At 41.5% G+C, this 23131-nt stretch overlaps 1 protein-coding gene across 1 annotated transcript in view; it reads left to right on the top strand.

Annotated features, from left to right (window-relative positions):
• Nucleotides 1–23131, top strand: part of CCDC170 (coiled-coil domain containing 170) — a gene marked incomplete at its 5' end in the record, with an annotated part of 97257 nt that overhangs the window by 60782 nt on the left and 13344 nt on the right. Inside the window, 5 exon segments of the mRNA XM_082406066.1 lie at nt 1813–2130; nt 10393–10467; nt 10471–10599; nt 15521–15694; nt 18349–18591. Of these exon segments, the coding sequence (XP_082262192.1) occupies nt 1813–2130; nt 10393–10467; nt 10471–10599; nt 15521–15694; nt 18349–18591 (939 nt within the window).

The raw sequence follows: 23131 nt of genomic DNA, 5'->3' as shown, positions 1-23131 counted from the left end.
GTTACTCTAATTGAGCAGCTACTGTAGTACTATCTGAAAAGAAATCTGTAAAGTGTTAAAATATTGTATTTGTGATAAAGTGTACATAATTTAATTAGCAGTAATAATGGGACTTCTCTGCACAGACGACTGGTTTGGAAAGGGAGCGGGGAAATGGAGCTGGTGCCAGGACCTGGAGAAGCAAAGCATTTCACAAACTAGTTTCTATAATTAGTTTAGTTATTACATCTCTGAAAGGGGCAGCTTTCTCTAACTACCTACGTCCACTCGATGACTTTTCATTCAAATTGATGCCCAAGACTTCCTTGATTTAAAAAAAAATCACCAGAAAAAAAAAAAGAAAGATATTCTCTTTCTTTTTTTTTAAATAAAAAGTAAGAGGTAGCATTCCAAGTAACATTCTTCCTGTCTTCAAGCTCTAATGCAAAAGGGATGATTGCATTTTAACTAGCAGCCTGAAATGTTACTGGCCAGTTTAGACGTAGAATCTGTTATTTGAAGATATTGTTTCTTTTTAGTTATTTTTGCCCCTAACATACTATTTTAAATAAAAACCAAAAATATGTTTGCCATTTACCTAGACTACAGTATTATAGAAGTGCTGGCTAACCGACTGCTTAATCTTATCTGATGTGAATTCACTTACTTTGGAACTTGATGTCCACAAGTGTTTTTTTTTTTTTTTTTTAAGTGAATTTTAAAGAGATCCTTTTTATGCCTCTTTGGACCATTCTACATAGAGTAAATAGAAGTAGGTGTACTGGTAACTTTCTCAATGCCCTTTATTTTATTTTTTAATTTTTTTTAATTTTTGGCTGTGTTGGGTCTTTGTTTCTGTGCGAGGGCTTTCTCTAGTTGTGGCAAGCGGGGGCCACTCTTCATCGCGGTGCGCGGGCCTCTCACTCTCGCGGCCTCTCTCGTTGCAGAGCACAGGCTCCAGACGTGCAGGCTCAGTAGTTGTGGCTCACGGGCCTAGTTGCTCCGTGGCATGTGGGATCTTCCCAGACCAGGGCTCGAACCCGTGTCCCCTGCATTGGCAGGCAGATTCTCAACCACTGCGCCACCAGGGAAGCCCCAATGCCCTTTATTTTTACAAACCTAATCATACATATAATATTCTTTGAAATTATTCTTCTCAGTATGGTACTCTATCTCCCTCTAACTTTTAATCCTCCCACCCACCAAATGGCTACTCCTTTCTATTTCCTTTCTGCAGGTTCTATCAGTATTGGTTTTATTTTTATGAGACGGGGGATACACAGTCAATGAATATTGAAAGAAAGATTTTATTCTCCTTTATACAATGATGTTTTATGATAATTCTACACTGTTATTTAAAATAGTTTTAAGGGGAGACATCTTCATTCAAATAACTTTTAGTGACTTATTAGGACTCTGAGGGTTTACTGTTTACTCAACATCAATTTCCATTTATACCAAACTTAAGAACACATTGGCCTGTAAACATATTCTATATATGGATCGAATCTACTAGTATGTTAGCCAATGATTTGTTTTTATTAACTCTTTCCAGAGGTCCACATAGAAAAGGCTTATATGTCAGTTTCCTTTTTTTTTTTCTAGCCCTGATTTTATACCCCTTCTCTTTTTCAGACATCTAAATTTACCTAACATAGCTTTACAATTTAACAACTTTATGAAGAGAGGATAGGGCACCTAAAATTAAAAATGGAATGAGCATTTAACCCTAGCTCCTTGAACTCATTAGCAAGCAAGGTAAATGAGACGCAAATGCAGGTTCCCCTCCTTGGCTGTTAATGCTACTGTCCTCACTTTCCGAAATTATTTTAGGACTTGCTCAGTGCTGTAGAGGCGAAAGAAGCTCTTGAAAGGGAAGTTAAGATCCTCCAAGAAAGGCTGCTGGCTGGCCAACGGGTCTGGGATATCTCAGAGCAGGAACTGAGCCTCTTGAAGAGAAGCTCTCTGGAGTTGGAGAAGAGTTTGAAGGCCAGTGTGGATGCAGCCGCAGCCCCACAGAGCGAGTACTTCTCCTTTAGGGAGAAAATTGCAGCCCTCCTGAGGAGCAGCTCGGGCACGCTTAGGCCCACGGAGGATGCCATTCTGGAGAGGATTCGAGAAATGGGCGGCCGGGAAGAGAGTGGGAAACGGGTGAGTGGGTGATGGCTGCGTACAAGCTTCTTAAGGACAGTCAGTTCCTTCATTCGGCATACTCGGTAAGGGAGTGGGTTGTCTGAGTTAGTTAAAAGTAGCATTTAAATGTGGTCGTACTACTTTCAATTATATATTATACTCCCGAAGCCTGACTGCATACTACCATGCGGGTTCTGGACTCAGAGCTACCCGGGCTGAATCTTGGTCTCTACTGCACACTCACTTGGTCCAGATGTGACCTTGGGCAGGTTCCTGAGAGGACAGCCTCTGAGATTTTTGTTTCCTGGTCTGCTGTACAGGAACAGCCCAGGGTCCACACCCCTTGTCTGAAACCCTTGGAGCCTGCTGTGGTTTTGGATTCAGAATTTTTCAGTGTTTAGGAAGGTGAAATTGTCCCCAGAAAGGTAATGGAGAAAGCACCCTTACACATTCCTCCTCAGTGGGGTCTGGGACAGCACCCCATAATCACCACATTCATCTTCTGTGGCAAAAGCTGTGAGCAGCTCTGCTGCGTGGGACCCACCAAGACTGTGAATAGCCTCAGTCACTTCAGGTCAGGGTTTGTTGCCAAATCCTGTCAGGTCAAGCTTTGCCAGCAAATAACTTTTGGAAAAAAACCGTCAGCTTTCAGATCCTTTTGGATTTTGGAACTGTAGATAAGAGTTCCTGGACCTGTAACTGTATCTGCCTCTTCAGGTTATTGTTTGTTGTAAGCATGAAATGAAAAAAAAATTGTTAGGAAGTCCTTAACACACTGTCTGGCAAATAGCAACAATAAACATTAACTATTGCTGCCCTGGCCCATCCTCCACTCTCTCCTCCTCTCCCCTCCTCTCCTCCTTTTCCTGATGTGTTGGTACCTGGAACAGTCTTCCAGGGGACCTATTTAACAAGTGAAGTGGATTTAAAAATGGTTTAAATCACACATATGATTGAAGCTTGCTTAATTTTGTTACCTTATTTATATTATTAACAATTCTCATTTTCTATAAAGCTTTGCTTAGCTGAGTTAATTTCAGCCCACACTCTGTTTAAACTATCCTCAAATCCAGATTACTGAAGTCCTAATTAATGAGGTTTTAAGGTAAATAATATCCAAATTCTATGTATAATTCCATTAGGAACTATTTCTTCTATTGAGTTCATTTTTTTGCTTGAAAGGAGAAAATGCACTTTTCCTCCTTTTAATGATCCTAAAAAACTCAAAGTGATCACTAACTCAAAGTTTGTGGTTGCATTTGTAAATTTCCTTTAGTGATAAAACTTCTTTTAAAAAACAAATTTATTTATTTATTTTTGGCTGCGTTGGGTCTTCGTTGTGGTGTGCGGGCTTCTCATTGCAGTGGCTTCTCTTGTTGCGGAGCACGGGCTCAAGGCACACAGGCTTCAGTATTTGCAGCACGTGGACTCAGTAGCTGTGGCTCGTGGGCCCTAGAGCGCGTGGGCTTCAGTAGTTGTGGTGCACGGGCTTAGTTTCTCTGTGGCATGTGGGATCTTCCTGGACCAGGGGTTGAACCCGTGTCCCCTGCATTGGCAGGCGGATTCTTAACCACTGCGCCACCAGGGAAGTCCTGATAAAACATTTTTAATTCCCTTTAAAACTGCAAAATTCACATGTGCTCCAGGAGCAGCCCTAGTGACTCCTTTGTTCAAGTATAGGATTCTCTGTGGATATAAAATGTTCACCCCTGTAACATGCGTGGGTCTCTGAGAGTGACTCAGTTTATCTTGTGGTGCAGTACACATATAGGTCCTGGATTGGGGGAGGGAATTATTTACAGGACTAGGAAAAACTTCAAGTGATTTACCTTGGATAGTAATAGACGTACTTCAATAGCTAATGGATCTTTGCCATTTCATTTTATTGCTTCCCTCTTCTATTTTCCCAACTGTTTTCCTAAAACTATTTTAATTCCAGCATGTGAAACATGGCATAAAGTTGTCAGCATGAAGTATATGTTTATTTTCTAAAGCAAAACGATGTAAATTGGTTAAGCTGGATATGCCTTCTCCCTCTCCTCATAAAAATGAGAATGATTCAGTGTTTTTAGTGCCTTTGTCCGCCTTTCCTACCCTGTAATTCTTTTCAATAGCTGCTCTCACTATTTAAAAGCCTGAAATCAAGCATATGGCTGGCATCTTGTGTGACTCATCTTCAAGTAAAATCAGGAGAAAATGGATTCCATATATTGTCTTAGAAATGTTTCTGAAGAATGGGAGCTTTACACATTGATGAATCTGTTTGTTGAGGAGGCTGCAACGCCCTGCCAGCTGCCATGGATAAACACACAGTCCACTGTTGAGTAATACCCATGTGCTCCGGGCCTGGCAAATTCTCCCCTTCACCGTGACTCCTACTTACTGAACATTGCTTTTCTTGTTTACCTCTTCGCTATTCATTTTCACTCTCCTCTATTTGCAGTTCGGGGTAGAACTCAGGACACCACCCACACTTTTTCAGTAAGTCATTTCTACTTGTTCCGTGCTTTTCTGATTATAACAAAATCTAATTTTCTTTTTAAATGCTTTACTATATCTTAGAGCAGGGTGTCTCAGCTATTGACATTTTGAGCTGGATAATCCTTTGCTGTAAAGGCCATTCTGTGTTTTGTAGGATTTGTAGCAGCATCTCCAGCTTCTACCCACTAGATACCGATAGTACCTCCTCTTCTCCCCAGTTTGTGACAGCAAAGATGTCTCTAGACATTGCCAAATGTCCCTGGGGGGTGGGGGTGTGGGCGGTGAAATTGCCTCTAGTTGAAAACCGCTCTCTTAGAGGAATGTTCTACTGTCGGGTTCCCAGGAATTCTAAATGAGTATTTCGTTGTTATGTAGCCTGAAATTTCAGGACACTTGTAACAGGTATTTTTGAAATAATGATTTCTTACACAATGACGGGAAGCCGTGACATTTTCAGATTTTAGTTTAGAATCTTGAGGCAAAGTTTTTTTTTGTTTGTTTTTTGTTTTTTAACTTTTAGATGTTTCCAAACTGGCTAATCACCTGGCTGAGAATTGATTTGTACAGAGAGGACAGGACCATGAGTGATTTCCATGTCGTCTCCTTAATTATAGACAAATTAGTACAACCTTACAAAAATTTATCTAGACAGCTCGTCTGTTCTGCTTTAGAGCACACACAAGGCTGTACATCCTGCACTGGAGCTTTTCCAGTCTGGTGGGGGAGCTTTGGGGAACCAATCCGATGCCGTAAAGGACCTGAGACGTTTTTGCAACTCCCACACCCCCTTCTGATCTCATCATTCTGCTCAGTTTTTAATCCTCCAATATCCTAAACTAAACGTTTGCCCAGAAGCTTCAAGTAGACTTCCTTTGACATTTAATTGTCCAGTATTATGTTATATAGTCACCCCTGGCTACAAGGGCATCTGGGAAAGTACACAGATAGAGATTTCAGCTCTCCCAGCCTCTATAGTGTATTAATTTCCTAGAATGGCCATGACAAAGTACCACTACCTGGGTGGCTTAAACAACAGAAATTTATTGTCTCACAGTTCTGGAGGCTTGAAGTCCAAAGTTAAGGTGTTAGAATTGGTGTCTTCTGAGTGCCGCAGGGGAGAATCTGTTTCACACCTCTCACCTAGCTTCTGTAAGCCTCAGGTATTCCTTGGCTTATGGATCATGATCTCTCCGTGTCTTCACATAATTTTCCTTCTACTTGTGTGTCTCTCTTTCCAAATTTCCCCTTTTAATAAGGACACCAGTTATATTGGATTAGGGCCCATCCTCAAAACCTCATTTTAACTTGATTATCTCTGTAAAGATTCTGTTTCCAAATAAGGTCACATTCTGAGGCACCAGGGGACTTGCCCACATCTCTTTTGGGGTGACCCAATTCAAATCATAATAAAAGTTGACATACACAACTTTTATTATGTATGTCATACTTTTATTATGTATGACAGCTGTAGGGCTAGCCTGTCAATAAAGTTGGCCATACATACTGACAAGAAGGAAGGATAATTTGATTGGTTCCTGATAACTTATTTTTTATATTTCTTAAGTGAAAATCTAGCTTGCATAATCAGAAGAGAATTGTTCATGTCCAAAAGGCACTGGCCCTTAAGTGACCTAAGTGGCTCTTTCTTCAGTTTTGAGCTCTCGTGTTTCCATTGGGTTTAATCTTAGGGCAGAAGTGCCTCTCTGGAAAAATCAACAACTACTTGTCCTTGGGAAGTAAATTAATTCTTTTAGGGCATTATGACTTCACTTACAAAATCCAAGCTGTTTGTTTTTGAAGTATGGTTTATTTCAGGGCCTTCTTTTTGTTTTTAAAAAATTGAGATATGTATTCTTTATTACAATCCACCCCCTCTTCCCTGCCCTATTCCATGTATCTCTAATGTTGAAAGCCTTGGCACATCTTGTCCCACAGAGTATCAGAGATATATTAACAAATGATACTAAGAAAAAGGAGGAGAAAAAAAAAAAGGAAAGAAAATCACATTTCTTGGTGTGAGAAACACAACACAACTTTACAGTTTTGATGGGACACATATATTCACCCGGGCACTGGCATTCGATGTTCCCAAGAACTGTCAGATTGGAATGTTAATTTATTTTAATAAAAATATGTAAATTTATCTTTGAAAAGACTTGGTGGTATCATATTCATGAAGATCTAGGTAAGCGTATGAAGGTAAGTTCTGTGGTGCATAGAATATAGGGAAGTTCATAGCTGTTTGCTCCTCTCTGGACACCAGAATCTTGGCAGGGAGGTTGGGTAGGTTCTGCACAGGTCAGCCTTACTGGTGTTTTTAAAAGTTATACTCTGCTGAGTCTGCAAGTTCCGTGGAACACTTTCAGGTCCACCCAGGGTGAAGATGCAGGAGGGACCCCCTCACCTCTGATTCAACACATTTATTCCTTATTTGTCTTTCCCAGAAAGACTTCTAGTTGAAAAACAGGCTCTGTGGGCTGAGAAGAGTTTGAGAAACATGATATAACATAATTCCTGAAAAGCTCCATAAACTCTTTATGACAAAAGCAAAGGACTGAGTGAACCCACATACTGGAGGAGTAATACTGATGATAAAAGTGGATGCAGCTAAGAATAGAACTACCATATGACCAAGCAGTCCCACTACTGGGCATATACCCTGAGAAAACCGTAATTCAAAAAGAGTCATGTACCACAATGTTCATTGCAGCTCTATTTACAATAGCCAGGACATGGAAGCAACCTAAGTGTCCATCAACAGATGAATGGGTAAAGAAGATGTGGCACATATATACAATGGAATATTACTCAGCCATAAAAAGAAATGAAATTGAGTTATTTGTAGTGAGGTGGATGGACCTAAAGACTGTCATACAGAGTGAAGTAAGTCAGAAAGAGAAAAACAAATACCATATGCTAACACATATATATGGAATCTAAAAAAAAAAAAAAAAAAGGTTCTGAAGAACCTAGGGGAAGGACAGGAATAAAGACGCAGACCTAGAGAATGGACTTGAGGACATGGGGAGGGCGAAGGGTAAGCTGGGACGAAGTGAGAGAGTAGTATTGACATATATACACTACCAAATATAAAATAGATAGCTAGATAGCTAGTGGGAAGCAGCTGCATAGCACAGGGAGATCAGCTCTGTGCTTTGTGTCCACCTAGAGGGGTGGGATAGAGAGGGTGGGAGGGAGACACAAGAGGGAGGAGATATGGGGATATATGTATACGTATAGCTGATTCACTTTGTTATACAGCAGAAACTAACACACCATTGTAGAGCAATTATACTCCAATAAAGATGTTAAAAAAAAAAAAAGTGGATGCAATATGTTGAACTTCAATTGTGTATGGAATACCGGGCTACTCAAATTATCTAATTTAGATCATCTGCTCATCATAGCAAAGTCTATGAGTTTCAGGGAGGTTAATTTCTTGCTTCAGTTATCACGCTGGTAAGTGGTAGAGTGAGCACTTGAAATCAGGACTGTCTGACTATATAAAGTCCCTGTTCCACAGTCTGGTCTACATCAGGTGTCTGCTTCTTCCTTCAGGGTCATTATCACTCTCTGAGTCTAGTTACTGCACTTGCTCGAGGTCATTACTGATTGATTTCCATTGAAGACTTTGCTCTCCTCTGGTAAGGTCTGCAGCGTGTTGACTGTGGCTAAGTGATCACACAGTTTTCCATCTCTCCAGCTGAGATTTTCTGCATCTGTTAGCTCTTTGGTTTCATTCTCTTTGCCAGGTCAACTGTAAGATAGGAGAACTGTGGAAGGATCTTCAGGTAGAAAGACTTACTTTCTACTGGGAGTCCAACGTGAAACCACATTTTCAGTTGCACAGAAACGTGTTATCCCTTGTACAACATATCATTAGACAGCCCCTTAGGAGCCAGTATCTTGAGGAGGTTGTTTGACAGCCCTTGTTCTGTCGGTTACTTTGTATATGGTACTTAATGCATTTCTTGCATTAAGGTCAGATCTACTATTGCACTAAAGGTAGGAAATATGAAATGAGGGTTCTTAGAGCCTCATAGTCTATAATGAAATTATAAATTTCCTTTGGAAATGGAATTCCTTGGATATGATGCTGAGCAGCTTGCCATCAAATAGCTGATTTCAAACACCCAAAGGAGTATAGAATTAATTGAATTATAGGCCTCGGACCTTGAGAGCTTTAGAAGGACAAAATTAGAGAGTTCAGAGATTAAGTAATTTAACCTTCCTGATTGTAGCACTTCCGCCCCCCATAACATTCTTAACAAATGATTGGCCAAATTCTAGCCTTCTCCAGTGACTGGGAACTCCACTACCTGACATGTGAAGATGCTTAAAATATGAGGTAAAAACAAACCCACAAAATTGCGTATATAATATCTCAACTATATTTTAGCAATACATACAAATAAATTATTAAAAAATATTAATAGTTGTTGCCTCTGGGTGGTGGGATCATGGGAATTAGTTTTGCTTATTTACACTTTTGTTTTTGTCCGTAATGAATCTTCTTATACAGTGAGTATGTGTCACTTTGAAATTATTGGGGCTGGGGGAAATTCTTTACATTAGAGAAAGATTCTTTGATTTATACCTGTTGGTCCTCAACTTGAGCTCTGAGGGCAGCTCAGAACAAATCCTACTATTCTTCTATATAATCGCTTTTTAAAATAGTTGAAGACAGCTTGAATGTCTTCTTGCCTTTAAATTTGGTTGTTTGTCGATAAGCAAACAGGTATTTTTTTTTTTAAACCTGAGACTGTAAGTCTGAGACCGTCAAGATATTTTAATTTCTGTGAGAATGGTACTGAGTATTATGTAAATATCTACTACTTTTCCCCTTTCTTCTTCCAAAATAAACCATCAAAGCCAAACAAATTTATCACCTCAAACTTGGTGTTTTTATTGAATTTAACATTTTCTGAAAATTAGATTTGGCAGAATCAATTTGAGTAATCTCAAAGTGTACTTGAGATGTTTGGTAAATTTAAGTTCTCGGTTTAAGGGAAGGTCAGGACAAAGAGGGAAACTCCAGGAAAGGATGGAAGCGTTGGGCAAGGTAGGGGGTTGTGTAGAGTTTTGGGTCCTTTAATGGAGAAATAGTGATTTTATGCTTTAGAAGAGGAGGTGGTGATCAGATTTCCTTGCCTTCTTATACTCTGCTATTGACCGTATTTAGAGTCATTATATTAGTGGAATTTTGCCCTTTCAAATGCTAAAACGATGACATTACTCCAAAACTATTCAGCACAGACGCAGTACCACTGCACTTTAGTGCATGAGTAACCAATATGCAATAGAAAGTTCTAAAAAAAGCTTGAAAAAATATCTTTCTGCACTTGAATTCCTGGTAATGTCTCAAGGTTACCTATCAAGATTACCTCATTGTATAATCTTAATCTGGTATATGTAGTGAAAGAGTTTCTCTGGAAAATGGTTATAAGTTTTCAAAGTACTTTCTGTCTGAATTCTTTTTCCAACTAAGCTTTGAAACTCCTAAATTAATAGTAGTTTTAGGAGTAAGTGTTTTCCGTAAATACTTCTCGAGGAACCTGTTTAAGGAATTATATAAAAATTAAAAATACCAGTAAAATATTTTATTAGCTAACGAATGTAGATTTATTTCAAGCAGAGGCAAAGACAGCTATCCATTACCTGTTTTTTTTAAGTTAATTGTTACAAAGAATCTGGAAGCTGGTGTTATAAATAGTTTTGTCCCTTGGGCTAAGCACTAGATTTTAACACTTTGTTGCAACTGAAACAAGGCTTATCCTTGTTCTGTTTCTTTGTTTCCAGATGGTCTCCCAGCTTGAAGCCCAAATATCTGAGCTTGTTGGACAGTTGGGAAATGAGTCCGGGTTTCACCAGAGATAGAGATCTCGACAGAGAGCCCAGAAAACAGAAAACAGGTTGGAGACTCTTCAGGGTCAGCTGACACACCTGGAGGGAGAGCTGGTCTCTGGAAACGTTTTGCGAGACAACTTGAATTTCGAGAAGCAAAAAGTAATAACCTGAGGGCATGTCCATGGGTGGAAACATCTGCTGCAGTATAAAATTTTACCTGCAAATATTTTGAATTTTATAGTACTTTGGTAGATTGGTTAAGTTCTGAGTTCTGAGTAAATTTCAAGGAACAATGGATATTGTTTTGGTGTTCCTATTGTTTGGAGCTTCCTTGATTCAAGTTAATTCAATTAAATTCAACAGGTATTTATTGAACGTCTGTTACATATGAGACTCTGAAGGTTTGGGGGGTAAGGTATAACACGCAGTTCTTGGCCATAAAACCTCATGATTCAGTAGAGGAGACAGACATTCAAATAATTTGCTGTACTATAAGGCTATAAGTGTTATAATAGATGTATTGATCAACAGAGTGCTCTAGGAGTCCGGTGAAGGGAGTGATAAATTCTGGATGAGGGGAGGATTTTACAGTGGAGGAGATAATCAAGTTCATCTTTGAAGGATAAGTAGGATTTCAGTTGAGAGAAAGAGCAGATACCGTAGGGGAAACAGTTTGAACAAAAGCCTGAAAGTTGCAAGTGCATAGTATATTCAGAGAGCGCAGAGTAGCTGTTCCCACGTGGCTGGAACGTGGCATTCTTGGTGAGGCTCTGGCAGGAGAGCAGATTGGAATGGCTTGGGTTATGAAGATTGAGTTCTCTTTATTCTGTAGACTATGACGTGTAATAAGTGACTTTTGAACATCACAGTATTTTAGAAAGATCACATCACTGTGGAGCTGGGATTGCAGTGTGGAGAGACTCAGAAATGATAGTGGCGATAACCCAGCGGGAGACAAAGAAAGTAGAGTGAGAAGAGATGGGGTCTAAGCTTAAGATTTGACCCTGGGAAGACCATTGGTGACATCCGAGCGGCAGTTTTAGTAGAGCGATGGAGAATAAGAGGGGTGACTAGTAAGAGAAGGGCTAGAGACTTAGACGGCTACCAAGTCTGGTGACCAAAGAGAAAAGAGGCATGAAGCCAAAGCTGTGAAAAACAGGACCAGAGAAAGGTTTTATCGGACAGAATGGCAAGGTACATGTTTGTACCTTGTCACGGGCATCCGTAGGGGAAGGAAAAGAGAGACAAATGGGCTCAAGAGCATAGGTGCAGAGTTTGGCATGAAAAATACTCTTCAGTTAAAAAATCTGTACTCTGGACACTCATTCATTTTCATTCTCTGTACTTAAAGAAGTTGAGGATGCACCATGCCTGTGTTGCGGGTTGGATATGCAAAGATGCCTAAGAGGTGTCTGTGAGAAATCCTAGTCTCGTGGATGAGACGGGCAAATCAGGGCACAATTAGTACAGTTAGTGCTACAATCAAGATAGGTATACAATGCGACAGGAATTCAGATAAAGGAGTAATTACTTCTTCCCTATTTCTGTATGCGAGGAAATGAGCCATATTCACACAAGTGGTCACATGTGAGAGGGGCCTGGAAGAATGAGTAGGAACTTGGCAGGCAGAAGCGGTGGGGAAGGAGTTTGGGGCAGAGGGGACAACGGGAAGGACGGAGAAATGCAGGGTGACAGGGAGCCTGGAACGTGATGCTTGCTGAGGCAGAGGCGCGAGGCGGCAGGAATAACTGAGGTCGGGCAGGCTGGTTACGCGAGGCTTTATCCTGTGGGTAATGGAAAGCCATAGGAGGGTTCTGACTAAAAGAAAGGTTTTTCCGAAGGCAGAGTGGCTCTGAGAGTCTAGAGGCTAAAGGAAGGAGCCCGTTGGGGGATTCTTAGGATAGTTTTGATCAGAAGATAATAAGGGTTTGGATCAAGTAGGGCTTTTGTGAGTAAGGATGGGGATAGATTTGAAGAATTTGGGAGGGTGAAGGGAATTTCGTGAACAGATGTCTGAAAAAGGTGTGTTGGTTGAAATTTTGAGCTTGAAAGGAAATCCTGAACCTGAGTATAATACATTAAATTGGAAGATATCTGACTGCCGGACATCTACACCTAGATGTTCCACCAACACCTTGCACTAAACATATTCAAAACAAAAATGATTCCCTCTCCTCAAATCTGTCCCTCTCCTGCCTCAGTGATGGTGAGGCGATCTGCCTCAGTCGCGCAAGCCAAAATCCTGAGAGGCACCCGCAATGCTTCCCTCTTTTCAGCCAATTCCTAAGCACTGTAAATTCTATCTCCTCAATAGATCGCAAACATCCCCTCCCCCATCTCTAATTTAGAAGCAGTGCTTTGGTTCGGAGCATGATGATGATTTGCACAGACTGCAGAAAAACCCTTCTAACCCATCTCCCCACTGCTCCCAGGGTGGTCTTAATAAAATGCATGTCTAATCTTATCTTCCTCCATCCTAAAACTGGTCAAGGGCTCTGTATGGTTCTCAGGATCAGGTCCTGATTCTTTCTTTACATGGCTGTGACCTGGCCAGTTTCCAAGTCCAGGCTCTCTCTCACCTGCAATCTCTCCAGCCAATGGTGGCAAAGTCAGAGGCACTCCCGAGACCAGCAGGGCACTGCTAGGGTGTGCAGTGAGTGGTCAGCGTCCAAAGACATCCACATTCAAATCTGTAATGTGGCCAAAGAAAAGAAGGCCCCCTTGGCAATCCATATTGCACATTGCTGGTCTCTCTGAGAAAATGTTCTCCTTACCTTCTTCTAGGAATATCTATCCCTTTAAGACTCAGCTCCGATGTCACTTCCTCTGGAAGTCTTTCCTCAGAGGCTTAGTTCTTCACGAAACACGTACGTGGCTCTGTCACGGCACTAATCACCCTTTTTGTATCCATGTCTTAATTCGTCTTTTCCAATCAACTCAGAACTTCTTGAGGCCCGGGGAAATCATTTTTTCTGGATTTTTCCAGGGCTTAGAGCAAGAATCAATAAATATTATTTAAATAATAGAAGAAGCATATCAAAGGCAAGACTTTTAGGTAGATCGTTGTCTCTTCGCGCCTTCATTAGGATGACTCATTAATTTTAATTGAGGTTATGCCAAAATAGCTTTCAGTTATGAAATCAAGTTGTGTAAACTGATTCTGCCCATGGTGAATCTTTCATAGATAACTGCGTATAAAATAGTAATAGTAGCCTTACTGCCTAGTAAGGCTAGTAGGCATGTAAGATTGAAAAGCAAAGATGTATAGAGATTAAATTTAAATACAGGTAATTGAGGTTTGTACCACATAGAATATATTCATGCTAAACTGTGATTCAAATGAGCAAAATGTACAGGAATCCTGTCAGCAACCTTAACTTTCTGAGGCTTAGCCAAATCCTTGAAAAGGCACTTCCTCTGTGGGGTCTTGGCTCAGTCCTGTCTTAATCCCCTTTGGCCTGCTGTAGATCCTTGAATGCTGAGTGGATGGGTCGTATGTAGAAATAGAAAGAGAGGCTTTTATACCTTTGCATGAAAGGTGCCAACTCTATTTTATTTAAAATACAAACAGTAGCAGTTATTTCACTTTCATCTGCATAGATTAGAAATGAAATCGTCCATGATGGGGGCTGACCCAACATTAAGAAGTGACAAACTGGGGCTTCCCTGGTGGCGCGGTGGTTAAGAATCCGCCTGCCAATGCAGGGGACACAGGTTCGAGCCCTGGTTAGGGAAGATCCCACATGCTGCAGAGCAACTAAGCCTGTGTGCCACAACTACTGAGCCTGTGCTATAGAGCCCCCGAGCCACAACTACTGAAGCGTGCACGTCTAGAGCCCGTGCTCTGCAACAAGAGAAGCCACTGCAATGAGAAGCTCACACGCTGCAACGAAGAGTAATCCCCGCTCGCTGCAACTAAAGAAAGCCCGCACGCAGCAACGAAGACCCAAGACAGCCAAAAAAAGAAGTGACAAACTGATAATTCAGAGACAAAAACAGCCTGTGGTGGTCCTGTCACACAATACAGCAGCAATGTCTGTAATGGCTGTGACTTGACAGGAGAGAGGAAGTTTTATGTATGCTTTTCAACAAAATTGGAAAATATACACTTACAAATAATTTCATTCTGATGACTGAAATATAGATAGTTCTGTGCTTTAAGCTGGCATGCTTTAGTCATCAGGAAATGATACTTATTTAAACATATAATTGCCTAAAAATGCCAGATGGATGAGTTATTGCAATGAGAAGGAAATTTCAAAGATAGAACCCAAATCATGAAATTATGTTATAGAAAGCTCATTGATGGATTTATTTATCCATCAAGCACTTAGTAAAGATTAATGTCTGGCATGACGAGATCAGCCACAGAAATCAAGTGGAGGAGGATCGTAGGGTAGTTTTGTAACTTTAACCTGTTAAACTATGAACCTTGACTTCCCTGATACAGCTCAATTTTAGAATGTTGTTCCTTTAACTTTGATACATTAAAAACTTTTAAAGACATTTTCTAAAGAATTTTAACTTACAAAACCAAAAATGTTGCCCAAGTTTGTTTGTATGGAGAGCTGTGGTTTCAGCGTGATTTGTAGAATCCAAGAAGTGTAAAATGGCAACTGGCTAATTGGTCAATTTCCACCTTGGAGGCCAGGACCCACTTAGGTGGACAAAATTTCCATGGAAGGTATGTGGATGGGTGGATTTCAGGGGCTGGATTAGCCAGTAGATCCCAGGAGCTGGGAGGGTCATGGTAGCAGCAGCATGTACCCAAAGCAGAGAGATGCAGATGCAGTCAGGAGCGTGCCACGTTTGTCAGGTGGCAGGGTTAAGAAGAGTGTATAATGTTAGACTGCACATCAAGGCCACTGACCAGGAGAGTCAAGAGAAATTGGACAAGGAACAGAACTGGAGGTGGCAGGGTGGTTCAAGAATTCATCACCAAGCACTGGAGTCAGGGGCTGGGCTCTGTACTGGGTTTAATGAGAACTACCTGGAAGCTTGGGAGAAAGACAAGGATTCTGTGAGGTCACCTGTGAACTCTACCTTTGTGTCCCATTTTCATTTTTGTTCTTGGGTTTAGTATCTTAAATTTCTGGATCAGCTTTCAGAGAAAATGAAGTTGGACCAGATGGCTGCTGAACTTGACTTCGACATGCGTCTGGATGTAGTTTTAGCTCGCACGGGGCAGCTGGTCCGCCTCGAGAGCAGTGCAGTCATTGAAAACAAGACGATTGCCTACAGTTTACAGAGAAAGGTAGGGGATATTGCTGGTGTTGAGAGAAGGAAATTCTGAGAAACTTAAATCTTGAAAAATAATTTATTTCCACCATATTTGCCAGTGTGGCTAGGAAACATATTATACAAATATGTATTTAGAAGCCGAGTCTCTATTTCAGGTCTGAAGGGAAAGTAAGTGTATCATCTAAGGTTATGTTTGACTGTGAGTAGCTTAAACAAGTAGAAGTGGTTTTTATGGTATTTTTTTTCCCCTCACATCCATTTCTGGAGGTAAGCGGCTTAGAGTGAGCTGGCAGCTCTACTCTGTAAAGTTTCCAAGGACCCAGGCTCCTTTCAGCTCAGTAATTGCCCATCCCTAGGGTGGTCCTTATTGTCCTGGTTCACAGTGGTGCCTAGAACCATTATATCTGTGTTCCGGGCAGAAGGTTAAAAAAGAAAGGGATGAAGAAGAGGGATGCAAAAGAACGTGCATGAGCTGTCTTTTAAAGGAGGCTCCCAGAGTTTTCTATGTGAACTTGTGTTTATATCCCACAGCTAGAATGTGTTCTGATGGCTAAACCTAGCTGGAAGAGAGGTTGGGAACTGTAGCCTTTACTCTGGGTAGCCATTTGTCTAGCTGAAAAAGTCACTGTTTCTATGACTATGGGAGAAGAGGAGAGCTGGGCAACATCTAGCAGTCTCACCTTTATATAAGCTCTCTTGCACTAGAAAGTAGAGAGGAGAAGAGTTTACTTTCCACTCACTCAAAGGAAGACTTAGAAAGAGTTTAGACTACATAAATGAATGAATGGATGAAACAGATAAAAACATAATTATTATGTAATTATTGGCATTGGGGAAAGAAAGAGGAAAACACAGATGTGTCCTTAGAATAGTTCTTAGGAGAAAATTCTATGGTAGAATTATCGTGTATAGGCTGCTTAATGAGTCACATCTGGGTTCTCAATTTGGTTCAACCAAGCTGTGTGACATTGGGCAAATTATATACTTCTCTGTCTGTGTTTCCTCGTATTTAAGATGGGGATGATACCTACCTCATGAGGTTGTTAATAAATAGCATTTTTGTACTCTTGGTTCATAGAAGATGCTCTATTCATATTTGACCTCTTCTCCATTTACTGTATCTTAAGGAATATTTTATAAAAGAAAGCAGACAACCCCTAGTACCATCAGAGACATTAAACTTCTTTCTGAAGTTCTCAGATAATTGATTTTTCCTCAACATCCAATATTATTCCTTCTTAAGTATTATATAATTATTAAAATGACCAGTGCACAGAACTTACCAAGGTAAATTTGCAGTAGAGTGAAATTTGACATGAAGAAGCTCAGGAAAGGGAGTTTAGTTAGGGAAATACTAAAAGTGCCTTGTTAAAAAAGGATGTGGGCATGGACATTGCTGTCACTGTTAGACAAGATATTTAGGCCCTCATTTCAGTAAGCCCTTCACACCTTCAAACACTTTACTAATGCAGAATATATAATTAGGGAAAATGGGATGGTCTTTAGCTCTAACATTCTATAATTCTACACGATTCCAATTCCCAGTGTTTGTAAGAGGTGAAAGAGGTTCCTGTACTTAATATTCTACTCACTAATTGTGGCATGTGAAGCCCAGGAGGATTTTTTTCTCCTCATAGAGTCCATAATCTTTTTCTAAAAACCATTACAATTTCTTTCATCAAGTTTGACCGTCGTTTGCTAAGTGCTATTTGCAGACCATGTTCAGCCTGGTTTGTGGATGGTATAAGGTCTGGCGTATAGTAAAGACACTAATGAAGTAATGCCTTCTTGAAGTCCCTTCTATATCTAAGATTTTCAATATACCAACAAAGCTTTACTCAAAATCTCCTTCATATAGCTTACTTTAAAAATATATCAGGGCTTCCCTGGTGGCGCAGTGGTTGGGAGTCTGCCTGCCAATGCGGAGGACACGGGTTCGTGCCCCGGTCTGGGAAGATCCCACATGCCGCGGAGTGGCTGGGCCCGTGAGCCACAATTGCTGAGCCTGCGCGTCTGGAGCCTGTGCTCCGCAACAAGAGAGGCCGCGATAGTGAGAGGCCTGCGCACCGCGATGAAGAGTGGTCCCCACTTGCCACAACTAGAGAAAGCCCTTGCACAGAAATGAAGACCCAACACCACCAAAATAAATAAAATAAATAAATTAATATTAAAAAAAAATATATATCAACTCCCATGTTTGGTGCCACTCAACCTGGTTCTAAGTGATTGAAACTAGTCAGACTGGGTCTTCGGTACTAATTTACACTTTATCTTCTTTCAGAAAAGACCGGTACAAGTATAGTTGCCATGGGGTGTTGGAGAGGATTTTGTCTGTCTTATTATGTTCTGCTCTTGATAAGCCCATTTTAGTAGTTTTAAAAGTAATTTTACATTTTTATTATGATGCACATAATGTTGGAGGGAATCAGACATTGAAAGCCTACTCCTTTGTGCATTTTCTGTGGCTCTTTTGTCTCATACTTTGCAGCTACCAAATTAATTCTTGGAAAAATAGGGATAGAAAAATGCAATCAGGGAAATCTGATGGTTTACAAATTAGTCTTATTGAAGTGTAGATAAAGATCAACATTATCTGAGTAATTCATTTATATTTACTGACTATTCAATGATTATTAAAAAAAAAAATCCCTGTTTGTATCAAACCAGCTAAAGACTCAGAAAGAAAGACTGGAGAGCAAAGAGCTGCACATGAACCGCCTCCGGCAAAAAATAGCCCAGCTGGAGGAGGAGAAGCAGGTGCATTCGGCATCGGCTGCGGAGAGGGATGAGGCCAGGGCCACCATCAGGAAGTTGCAGAAGAAGGTGGAGAGGCTGCAGAAGGAGCTGAGTGTGTGTCGAGAATTGAACACTGAGCTCAAAGCCAAACTGGCCGACACCAGTGAGCTTAAGGCAAGTGCTCAGCTGCATTTCCTTGTCACTGTCTGTGTGTGTTTCCATAAAGGTTTATGCAAAAGCGTGACAGCCTTAGAAGGGACACACCAGAACAAAAAAAGCTGAAAATTTCCTCTGATTTTCTAGAGTGGTGAGAAAAATGCAAATATGCCACAAATCAGCATAGTCGATCAATTTCATGTCTCTTCAATATTTGAAATGAAGCCATAGTTGCTGGGTGAAAAGTCAGTCAAGAAGGGGTGATGTGATGTGCAGAAAATAAAAACATTTCTTCGAAGTGTGGGTGACTATAATGTTAGGGATCGTGTAGGGATTTTTCACATAGGAATTTGCTTAGAGAAAATGAGAAAATGAACAGAAGTGTTCGCTGAGAAGAGGGGGCAACAGGTGTGCGTTGTGCTGTGCGATGTGTCACACCAAGTGGTGAAGAGGGCAGACAGGTTGGGGTGATGTGATTCCTGGATTCGAGGTGTTCGGCTTCTAATGAATACAGAGAAGAACGAAATTAGAACTTGGGATTTAAAAAAAATAGTTAAATATCACGTATGTGTGCCACTGGCAATAATACATAACTTCTAGTACACATGTCACCCCTGGCAGATACCCGTGTCGTGAAAGCGGGCAACAATGATGTCCTTGCTCTTTGCAGACGTGGGCTCTGAAATGGACTTTTGGAATGTTTCTGAATCTGGAAACAGACCAGTTGGGAAAAGGAATCTGGAATGAAGCCAGCACTTGAATCTGTGTAACAGGACAATATTTTAGGGCATATTTCCCACTCTATTCTCCCTTCTGAGTCATTAGCTTTTTTCCCCCTGAAGCCCTTTTGGCATCAGGAGGAGGCCACTAGATAAAGGCTTATTTCCCTAGAGAAGGGGAGGGCAGACTGCACCCAGGGGAGTGGACACACTTGAATGTGAAGGAAGGGGGAAACTAGGGAAAGCATCTGATAGGGTGCCTGGGTGGGGAGAAAATATCAGAAGTAAGTATCCTGGACACCCCTCTCACACCTTGAGCCTGACCTTTGGGGTGTGTGTCTGGTGGGTCAGGGAGAATCCCTGATGTCAGCGCGCAGTTGCCCCCTCCCTGGCTGGCAGGGGCTGCAGGAGGTGCAGGCGCAGGGGGCCTAGATCGCACCCATGCCCCGGAGCCTGAAGTTCCATTTGCGCTCTTGGGCGATACGGAAGGTAGCTAAAGATGCGCTCGGGAGAGCACACTGTGGGAGCAGGTGGTGGTGGCCCGCTCAAGTGAGGGACACAGTGACTCGCCATCAGAGGTTCCCAGGCAGATGCGCTAAGCCATGACCCCGGCTAAGTGTAGTGAGAGTAGCCGTAGGAGGCCTGGGCCAAGACAACCCTGTGAACTAGAAGTGGTGTTGGGGTGAGAGGAGCCCGCACTTCGTGTAGCAGAGAACGGAAGCAGGAAGAGAGCGGAGGCAGGAAGGGAGCGGAGGCAGGAAGGGAGCGGAGGCAGGAAGGGAGCGGAGGCAGGAAGGGAGCGGAGGCAGGAAGGGAGCGGAGGCAGGAAGGGAGCGGAGGCAGGAAGGGAGCGGAGGCAGGAAGGGAGCGGAGGCAGGAGGAGAGCGGAGGCAGGAAGAGAGCGGAGGCAGGCCAGCAGCTGGTGGAAACTGAGGGCTGTGTCTGTAGAGTCTCATCCTGTTTCGTCTCGGTGACTTTGGTCTTAGGTCTACATCACATGTCCCCCGGATTATTTTAATTATTTACAAGTGGTCTTTCCACTTAACCTTTTCACAAACAAGCCTGATTCTCATAATTAAGTTTTGCTCTTCTGGTGATGTGATTATGCAACGCGTTGTTCTAGTCACAGTGGCAGGCTTAAGACTTTCCAACTCCAGCATCGTTGGTGTAAAGGAACATTTTCAAGTGTGGTGTATACAGAATGCTTCTAGGAGATACAGGATGGGGTATTATATAATGTTCAATCCTGAAGTAAAAAAATGGGTTCCCTTTAGTTTTCCTTTCAATGCTTTGACCATGATGGAGAAAATCTTAGAGGTTATTATGTCCCAGAACACTTGCTGGCCTACGTTTTAAACAAAGAATAAGCCTTATGCTCAGTGCTGAGTACCAGCAATAGTACCTGCTAATACCTTTTTGTTTTATTGTTAATACAGTGTTTGTTTTATTGTTATCTCCCATTTGTGGCACATTCTGTTGAAATCATATAAAATTCCCTTTAAAACAATTAAATTCCTTTAAGTTAAAAAGGTGGTTAAGTTAAAAAAGAAAATGGATCATATAGGTGACATGTGGACATGTAAACATTGTGGAGGTAGAATGGGAATAACTGAAATATAGACAGATTGGAGAAGAGAATGAAAATGAGTGATAATTAAATGCAATAAGCAGGTGAATAGAAACTCTGATTGGCTGCTGCTAACACCGTGATAATTTCTGCGAGTTGGAGCAGTGGGAGAAGAAACTGGGCAGAGGACAGGGCCAGATCACACAGGGCCTCGTGTGTCATGCTAGGATGCTTGGACTTTTCATCTGGGTCCTGGCGAGCCACTGGAGAATTTCAAGAAGATGATTGAAATTGTCAGGAAAGAGACGAAAAAGAAACAGAGATATGAGGAGAGTAAAGAGACTCCAGAATAAGGCTGTGATCAACAGCATCAAGTGCAGCAGTAAGATGAAGACTGAATGACTATTTGCTACACTTGGCTTTGGGACATCTAAGGCTTGAGCGTGTATAATAGCAGATCATGGTGGTAGTGAGTGAAGGCTCTGACAAAAAGCCAAGTTTCAGTAGGCTGAGAAATGAAAGAGAAGTAGAAACAAAGATGGCGGCCTAGTCTTCTGGAATACTTGGATGAAAAGGGAACGAGAGACAGGAAAGTAAATAAAATTGGCTTGTGTGTTTAATTTGTTGTTTTATTTTGCATAAAGAGATGCACATACTTCTACAAGTAAGGTATAGAAGAGACTGGATTTGACTGACTCAGCAATCACTCAGGCCCCTAAACATTTAAGTAGAGTGCAAAGTCTGCCTGCCAGTAGAGAATAGAGATCTCTATAACTTACTAATACAGTAAATGCTAACTTCATGAATTTATAAGATTTCAACTACAAAACAGCTTTTTATTGTTTTATTTGAGACATATTAGTATTCAAGACAGACTGATGGTATCAATTCTCCATCTTTGTACATCACCTATGCTTGTCCCTGTGTTAATTTTACTATCCATAAAGCAGTATTTCTGACATTAGCAAAAATGGCCTTCTTGTGTTAGTTTCCTAGGGCTGCTGTAACCAAGTACCACAAATAGAGTGGCTTAATACAACAGAAATTTATTCTCTCACAATTCTGGAGTCCAGAAGTCTGAAATCAAGGTGTTGCTACGGTTGGTTCTTTTTGGAGCATCTGAGGGGAACCATTCCATGCCTTTCTCCTGGCTTCCGGTTGCTGCCTACAATCCTTGGCATACCGCTGCATAATTCTGATCTCTGTCTCCATTTTGATGTGACCTTCCCTTCTGTATGTCTCTCCTTTTCTGTGTCTTATATGAATACCCATTATTGGATCTGGGGCCCACCCTAATCCAGGATGATCTCACCTTGAGCTTCTTATCTTTTTTTTTTTTAATTAATTTAATTAATTTATTTACTTTTGGCTGCATTGGGTCTTTGTTGCTGTGTGCGGGCTTTCTCTAGTTGCGGCGAGAGGGGGCTATTCTTGGTTGCGGTGCACGGGCTTCTCATTGCGGTGGCTTCTCTTGCTGTGGAGCACGGGCTCTAGGCACGCGGGCTTCAGTAGTTGTGGCTCGCGGGCTCAGTAGCTGTGGCTCGCGGGCTCTAGAGCGCAGGCTCAGTAGTTGTGGCTTATGGGCTTAGTTGCTCCGCGGCATGTGGGATCTTCCTGGACCAGGGCTCTAACCCATGTCGCCTGCATTGGCAGGAAGATTCTTAACCACTGCACCACCAGGGAAGCCCCAAGCTTCTTATCTTAATTACGCCTGCAAATTGCAAATAAGACTACATTCCGAGGTTCTGGGTGGACATGTCTTTTGTGGGGTGGGGGGGGCACTCTTACTAAATTAGGCATTAATTTCACCGTTTAGAGAGGGTTGATACAAAGTAATAATTTGGACACATTTCTATGTGTTTTGTTTAAAAAACTGAGATATAATTCACATGCTATAAAATTCACTTTTTTTTGGCTGTGCTGCGTGGCTTGCAGGATCTCAGTTCCACAACCAGGGATTGAACCCAAGCCATGGCAGTGAAAGCCCGGAATCCTAACCATGAGGCCACCAGGGAACTCCCAAAATTCACTCTTTTAAAGTACAAAATTCAGTAGTTTTTAGTATATTGACAAGGTTGTGCAGCTATCACCATTCCCTAATTCTGGAACATGTCCATCATCCCCTCACCTCCAAAAAAAAAGGAAAACAAAAACCCTCCATATTCATCCTTTCCCCAAACTCTGTAAACCAGGAATCTACTTTCTGTTTCTATGGATTTGCCCATTCTGGACACTTCATATAAGTGGAGTCATACAATATGTGGCCTTTTGC

Source organism: Balaenoptera borealis, assembly GCF_965194805.1.
Source record: "Balaenoptera borealis genome assembly, chromosome: 9".
Lineage (NCBI taxonomy): Eukaryota > Metazoa > Chordata > Mammalia > Artiodactyla > Balaenopteridae > Balaenoptera > Balaenoptera borealis.
This window is presented reverse-complemented; position numbering and strand designations above follow the sequence as displayed.